Source organism: Argentina silus (genome assembly GCF_951799395.1).
Source record: "Argentina silus genome assembly, chromosome: 10".
Classification (NCBI taxonomy): domain Eukaryota; kingdom Metazoa; phylum Chordata; class Actinopteri; order Argentiniformes; family Argentinidae; genus Argentina; species Argentina silus.
Genome location: NC_139664.1, coordinates 5,119,683 through 5,127,977, shown reverse-complemented (window position 1 = coordinate 5,127,977; position 8,295 = coordinate 5,119,683). Strand labels below are relative to the sequence as shown.

Here is an 8,295-nt window from a genome sequence, read left to right as displayed (position 1 = left end):
TAATCTTTTCCTTTTTTCCCCAACACTCCTCTTCACTCTGTCTCTCTATTCATGCTGCCAGAAAGCTACAGTCCTTGAGCTTTCTTGGCAGTTAGGGAGAGAACATAGTTCACACTGTGCAGAATGCAGGGAGTTCAGCCATGTACCTCAACAACCATTTTTTAATCAGTCATAAACAAGTTTATTTCCTTTCAATAGGTACACAACATCTCACTCATCTCCTTCAGAGAACCTGGCTTACATTTGTAACCACTAGATTCTGCTAAGCAAATCATGTTAAGAATGCCTTCCTATTCACTGTGACCTAAACCTTTCACTCTCTTATTATTTTGAGATGTATGACATCCACATCCTTTCCAGGACAGCTGCATATTCAGTCCCTGTCCCGGTGACATAATGGAAGAGACACGAAGTAAAAAAAGATGCATCCAACGTCCTCAACATCCTCCTCGGCTCCTTTCTCTTGTTCCGTAACATCAGCCGTTGTTGGTTTGCTTGTGACTAAGTCGACGTCGCTTCCGTGATTATTATAGGCTTGGCTTCACAGCCTACTTGAGCCAGGATGTGAGGTCATAATAGCCACAGCTGGGCTGTTTGCAGTGGCACAAAAAGGCGGGGGAGGAGGGAAGAAAAGAAAGCATCCTGAGTGTCATGCTTTATTGATGCAGGCCCTTGAGCTGAAGGACCGACACCAATTGAACTTGACCTGCTCATCTTTCTCATGTATGACACAGCGGATGCGGAGGATGTGGAGGATGCGGAGGATGCGGAGGATGGGTTTTGATGACGTCCCGTTGGCTTTCATGGCAGGCATTGCTAGCTTTCGCAACATGGAAAGAGGCATGAATCATACAGGAAGTCCTCCGCAGATGCAGGAGCCAAGCCAAGCTCTGGGCCTATTCTACTGCTGGGAGATAAGCCTGCAAACGCCACCGGGCACAGATGAATTAGTCAGGAGAGGAAGTGGAGGGAGAGACACGCGGCAGGGAGGCCATTGTGCCCACTGAAGTGTTGCAGATGGAGGCTATGCAGTTTGGATTGGCCCTGTAGTGTCATAGATTTGCTGCTGGCAACTTTGGCCGGCGCAATGGAAAACTCAGAGTTTGCTTTGGTTCTGAGGAACATTTTGACATGTAATATTGTGTGTTATTGCAGTTTGCTCTTGTTTCAGATGGCTGTTGCTGTTGGACACAGTAGTCAAACTAACCATACTTTAATACTCACTTGTCATAATTTGGTCCAATATTGGTTGAAAACGTTTCACTCCTGATATCTCATTCTTTGTTAAACTATAGCTGGTGAGGTATACCGTGTTTATGATGGAGAAACTGATTAAAGATCATGCTGTATGGCTGGTAGCCGGGCCTGTTGCCACAGATAAGGGCTGTTCAGCCACTCTCACCGTACCATGTCCTGTGGCGGGGGAACTTGCCGATGTCCAGGATCTCCTTGACAGACATCACGTCACCAGAGATGATAGGGTAGAAGTCAGAGTAGGAAGCCTCCTCATCACTGATGCATAACAGGGGTTATGAAAGAAGACAAGACAAGGGCATATTAGATTAATTGAGTACTTAATTGAATTAGACATTAGATACATAAGCACTCATAATTATGAGAAAATATATTCATACATGTTTACTTTCCCTGTCTGATAGGGATGATGTTTTTCACCTGAGGCTAGGTACTTGTGTTTATTACAAGGCTGCCTGAAATTATAGTTTTCACCACCAAAGTGTAGTCAGAACAGTGCTGCTATTCTGGGTCTGACCAGCAGGGGAGGCTACACGATCAGAGGGGGTTCTAACATAATTAGTTTGCACATAATAACATAATATGCCTGCACTTTGTTTTATTGAAGTACTCTTAGACTGCTGTGATTTCGCTTTCAAAAGGACGAAGCTTAGTCTTTTTACCATTAGGCTAAAATATATTACCAACATAAGTCTTTCTGGGATATTATTCATTTTGTCTAAACAATGGAGAACAGTGTGGGCCTGATGCCAACAGAATACACTGAAAAACAACCATATAAACAATAAACAACAACAACAACCATATAAACTATGGAATACAGTAACAGGTTAGAGAGAACCGGAGTGCTGCCTTGAAATAGAAACCTTTCTGAATTATGATGTCAATGTTTGTTTGCCACACTGAGGCCCATCGCTACAGCCTACAGCACTAAAGGCTTATGTATGGCTCAACAAATGACCACAGGACAAGGGTATGGAATTTAGTGGCTGCACTGTTGTTGCTCGACACAATCGTGAAAACTATATTTTATGATATCATCTGTCATTTGCCATAGCAGCACATGCAAACGTCTTCCACCGTATCAATTTAAGATAAGAATATAAAAGACCAATACAAATTAGTGTTGAATTATTACAACGGTAATATTCTAAAAAGCTTGCAAAAGCTTTTCCCTTCGCATCAGCAGTGCAGCTGTAGCAATGTGGGCATGAATCATGTCTGTGGCCTTTTAAGCTTATTTCAACAAATGAAACATTGTGTTAAATATTTTAACATCCCTGGTAGTATTCACGGTTTTTATGGATCATGAATCTCACAAAAACAACCCGAAACTGCAGTTGTCGTGACCTAAAGTATCTGGTTTAGGTATTCCATGTGGGGTCCGTGCCGAGGAAATCTAGTCAGGCAAGGCTACAGCTGACCTGTTTTCGGTCAACTGAGAGCAATCTGATAATCATCTCCTGCTTCCGCTAGTTCTCTGTTCCTCTTTTCCAGTGGTGCATACACCTGTATTGTCTATTGGGAGGTTATATCACCATTAGGGAACTAAGAGCACTTAAAGGTACTGTTCTGTACTATATGGCCCCCTGATCTGAACACAGCTACAGGGTCATTGATGATAACAAGGATTGTTTTTGGACTGTGGGTTCTGGATTCAAATCAATGCAAAGCATGGCTCATTTTGAATGCAACATTGCATTCAATTGTCATTGCATCATTTCGTGTAATCATCTTTCACGTTCAATTTTTAATCAAAAACCAGTGTCGTGGATCTTTAGGGATGCTAAAATAGCCTTGGGTACAAACTTGTTTGTTTGAAAAAAACACAAAGCCACTCTAGCAAACACAATGTGTTGCTAAATCAGAAGCATTGTCTGTGTCACTTGTGCCTTTCAGCTGTCTAGAGTGATGGTAACACACACCACACACACACACACACACACACACACACACACACACACACACACACAGACACACCCACACACACACACAGACACACACGCATGCACGCACGCATACACACACACACACACACACACACACACAGACACACACACACACACACACACACGCATACGCACACACACACACACACACACACACACACACACACACACACAGACACACACACACACACAGACACACACACACACACACACACACACACGCATGCACGCACGCATACACACACACACACACACACACACACACACACACACACACACACACACACACCAATGTGGCACAGCGGCAGTATAGAAGCAGTTTCACATGGGCACACAAAGGCCCTTACTACCCAGCAGATGCCAATAAGGATGTAATAGGGATCACAGCCCGCCTGTTTCTATTCAAATTTGCCTTCTTATTTGTAGGGTCTAATTTCTGCTTCAGCTTGAGTTAAATTAGACTAACCTGCGGGTCTGCAATCTGCATGATGGAAGAACCAAAATGAGGCCCATTTCTTTCCTCGGGGTGATGGAAAATAAGCAATTATTCTATAGACCTGCATTAAGCTGGTTGGATAGGTCACGGGCACCCTGTTACAGGGAGGTGTGAGACCAGGTGCAGTGGGTGTATTAGTTTTAGCATTTCCAAGGAGCTGATCTAAAATTTCACACTGGCGTGAAGACAAACGAATGAATAGCCTTGAGGTTGGTCATGAATAGGCAACTTCTAATTAGACCATATGTTGTGGTATACTTTCTTTTTTTTTCTTTTTTTTTTTTACACTGCTCACACAACCTACAATGCCAGAAGGTAGTTACAACATGTACAGGTTGGCCATATGCATAATGTTTATGTGTATTGAATCCCACTGGGATCCTGTATTAATTTGCTTTAGTGTATGACTCTAAATTTTCCCCCGTTAGTCAGCCTACTCTGGCAATTTTTTTTTTTTTTAATTGTTTTTGAAAGCCAGTCTGGATAAAAATTTTCATAATATCAATATCAAAATCTCACACTCCAACACTCTCTGTACTGTCTCAGACATCTTCCTGAAGAAGCGGCCTTTGTTTACTGTGTAAGTGGACCATAGCCAGGGAGATATCGCCCGGCCGCGGGGCACGCGCTCCATTATTCAACGGCCCATCTCCACACGAGGGGAACGGTTGTGGAACCAAACAAAAGAAAAAAGCAGAAGTTGTTCTCCGAGCCCTATAAAAAAAAAAATTGGAACATTTCCCAGCAAAAATTAACAGAAGAAAAATAGGAAGTCACAATAATTTGCATTTTCATCGATAGATTGATGGTTGAGAGGGAAGCCTGAGGCGGAATGGCGCGGTGTAATGGTGGTTGGGTGAAACAGGATTCCACTTGGATGAAAATCAAGTCTGATTCTCTCAAATGTAGTGATATTCTGCACGGTGGGGGAATGCAAATGCATAAATATAGGCCAAGCAGCAGCAGGGGACCTGATGCTAGCATCCTCTCAGAATATCCCATGAATGCAGCTGTAATTGCTCTTGTTAAAGTGTAATAGCCCCATGTGGATAAATGTGGAACAAAAGTTAACACCTCTCCTATTAAAGTAAGATGCCTTTCACACTTTTATTGTCTCGTCTTGCCTCTAACAACAAGTGTTCTCCTTCTTGTTTATGGGGGTACACATAGGAGAGGGCAGCTTAACTTATTGTGAGTCAGTGTGATAAGACAGCTGATTCTTTACTGTTGGCTGTCTGTGATTGAAGTGTGTGTGTGTGTGTGTGTGTGTGTGTGTATTTTGGGTTGGTGTGTGTGTGTGTGTGCGCTGTCGGTGAGATGTGTGTTTGAGCCGTATTTGTGCACAGAGTGTGTGGGCTGTCTGGGGGGAGTTTGTGCAGGGTTGTTGTGTGTCTAAGCTGTCTTTCTGTGAGGAGTGTGTGCGAGCTGTCCGTGAGGAGTCGAGTAGGGTTGGTGTGTGTCTGTGAGTCGTCTGTCAGTTTGTGTGTGTGTATGTACGTGTGTGCGTGTGTGTGTGTGTGTGTGTGCGTGTGCGTGTGTGTGCCCTGTGGTGAACCAGAGCTTTTCTGGGGATTGAGGTCTGACTTTGGCAGGATGAGGCTGACAGGGTTGACCGCTCATCCGGAGGTAACTCAATGAAAGCAGCAACACTCGCTCTCTCGATGTGGAGAGGGTCTCAATGACGTGTGCGTGTGCTGGCGTGTGTGCGCACACGTGAGTGTGTGTGTGTGGTGCATGTGTGTTTATGTGTGTGTATCTCTTAGTGGATGTGTGTGTGTGTGTGTATGTGTGCGTGTGCTTGTGCGTGTGTGTGTGTGTGTGTGCGTGTGTGTGTGCGTGTGTGGAGACAAAGGGATGTGTCTATTCTATCAGTACACAGCACACCAATGTACCTAAGTGAGTGTGGCTCTAAATCTGCCCTTCAACACCAGCATCCAGTGCCGTTGGTAATATGCATCACGGCGTCAGTGTCTCTGTGAGCTCAGAATAACTGCCACCAGCTTCATGCCCTTGTTTAAAAAGCCATTCCACAATGTCATCCCACGACCAAAAACAAATCAGGGCTCTATTACAAGCAGAGCGACCATCAGTCAGACTAGCTATGCACAGACTCAGTAATATGATACTTGGAGGGTTAACATCTATGCCTTAGCACAACACGTCGCTTTCAATAAAGTTAATGGATGATGTACAGTAACCAATAGCACATCGACCTTGATTTGGAGTAGCATGCAACTGAATAATGTAGTTCCCCTGTGACGATGATTATCTGATTGAAATGACTATCTGAATTGGCTTGAAATACCTATGCCTAAATATACTGTAAATAACACAGATAAAAACATTGTGAGAAATAGAATCACGATACTGTATGGTTGTGTACTCCATGACTAGGCAGGTCTCCCAGGGTGCCCTTTACCTGGAGGTGAACGTCTTCTTCTTGATCTGCGAGGACAGTTCCATGCTGTGAGACAGCTGGGAGGACTGATCCTCCTGTGTCCGCGTCATCACCGTCCTGGTTGTCATGGCGACCCCCCCCCTGACCGGCACCTGTGGCGGGAGGGGAACGGAGCATCTGTCACAGAGCTCAGTGGGTCGGCTGACAGTCACACACCTGGGCAGGAGTCACACCCCTGGAGAGACGCGGCCGTGGATGTTTTTTGTTTTTTTTATCGGCATTCAATCTCACTGTCAGGAAATAATGACCACAGTCATTCTGTTTAACTTCACAGCGGTGATGGATTCTAAATCAACCCCAGCCCGAGCCACTTCTACTTGGGACTTTGAAAGGATTGGATAAGTGAAAGAAATATGTTGATAGCTCCGTCTTGCTCAACGACAGGCTAGGTGGAATATTCTCCATATTGGATATGACCAATCTAATCCATTCAGATCTAGTTACAGAAGGGCCTGAGCCCAGCGGAATTCAATATGGGTCTCAATACAGCTGGGGAAAATGAGTGAGGCTTAAACTGTTTTTCAAAGACCTCTCTTCACAATATTTCTTCCAGTTTCACATTGGCACAAGAACAAACAATACCACAGTGATAAATTAAATTAGTTAAATGAATCAGCCCTTTGTGGGCCATTGAGCGATAAATAATTCATTAGTGCAGGTTCTGCCATGTTACGGCCCCCGCCCTACCCATCATTAATCACTCCGCCCGCTCTGGGGAGGTGAACACAGGACTCGCCCAACCAACAGAATCAGGTCGAGACGGAGCAATGGCTTCATTTATCCACTCCCACTAGCAACCACCTGCGTTAGCATCATAAACATCCCGATGCCTTTTTCCTTCCGGTCTCCTCCAAATTACAATCGAAGCCTGGACACTGTTTGAAAATAGGCTGCTGCACGAGGATGTTTTCCTTTCACGCCTTGTCGTCGTGCGGGGACCGAGGGTTGTTTGAACACAGGTAAAAAAAGGTCAACCTCCAGCGTATTAAAGAGAGAGAGAGAGAGAACGGAGAGCAAGGTTTATTCTGCACAGAGTGCAGTTTTTTCCCTTTGTCTTGAAATAGAATGCACAGTCAAACTCTCTGATGAAAAAAAATACAATGAAGCAGCACGAGGATGAATTATTTGTTATTCTGTAGATGGTGGGAAAGAACTGTCTGAACCGTGAAATGTGAACACCATGTTAACTTGCTTCGTATTGTCTCAAGAGAGTCATTAAAACTCATATCAGTTTTGGCTGTCAAAAGACAGACCATTATAAAGCTCACCATCGCGGAGGAACAAGTAAAACTCCCATTCGGACAAGTTAAAGGTTCTCAGGCTTATGCAAAGCCCTTCAGCTTAGAAACAGTCATCATATGCATATGGAGATGGAGGAGGAATATTGCTGATAGGTTAATCTCCCGGTTTCGTTGACATTTTGAGGTTAATGACCCTTGTGATTTGTCTGTACCCTTGTGGATGGAAAGAGGGAAGTGGTTACATCACGACTACGTACGCTACAGCCAGGGTACATTAGAAAGTCACTCACGTATGTCTTTGAAGAAAGGGTTATAGTCCACAGGCCCTGAAGATGAGCAAGAAGGACACGTCTGTCTCTCTGTCTCTCTGTCTCTCTGTCTCTCTCTCTCTCTCTCTATCTCTCACACACACACTCACCCTTAATTGCTGTCTCACACTGTTTCTAATCTCCCTGTCTCACCTTCACTCTATTTCTCTGTCTCACCTCTCTCTACAGCACCTCTCTCTGTCTGTCTCTCTCTCTCTGTCTGTCTCTCTCTCTCTGCCTCTCCCTGTATGAGCGGCAAGGGTGACCCTGGACACAAAGTGTCCTTCACTGCGAGAATGTGGCCCACACAATGCACCCTCATTCTTAAGGTGGTAAATATAGACTACTGACACCTCCCCTGCCTCCCCCCCACCCCCACCCCCCCACCTCCAAACACACAAACACAAACACAAACACACACAGACACACATACACACGCGCACACACACACACACACACACACGCGCACACACACACACACACACACACACACACACACACACACACACACACACACACAATAAATGCTACCCAGCCAGATAGACTTACAGTGGGCTCTGTCGACAAGCGGCCAATTGGATGGCACAAT

General features: G+C 44.8%; 1 protein-coding gene across 1 annotated transcript in view; it reads right to left on the bottom strand.

Moving 5' to 3' along the window:
* Window positions 1-6,225, bottom strand: part of myom3 (myomesin 3) — a gene marked incomplete at its 5' end in the record, with an annotated part of 37,536 nt that extends 31,311 nt beyond the window's left edge. Inside the window, 2 exons of the mRNA XM_083679722.1 lie at window positions 1,408-1,512; window positions 6,119-6,225. Coding sequence (XP_083535848.1) covers window positions 1,408-1,512; window positions 6,119-6,225 — 212 coding nt within the window. The remainder of the gene's footprint in view (window positions 1-1,407; window positions 1,513-6,118) is intronic.
* Window positions 6,226-8,295: the final 2,070 nt, after the last annotated feature.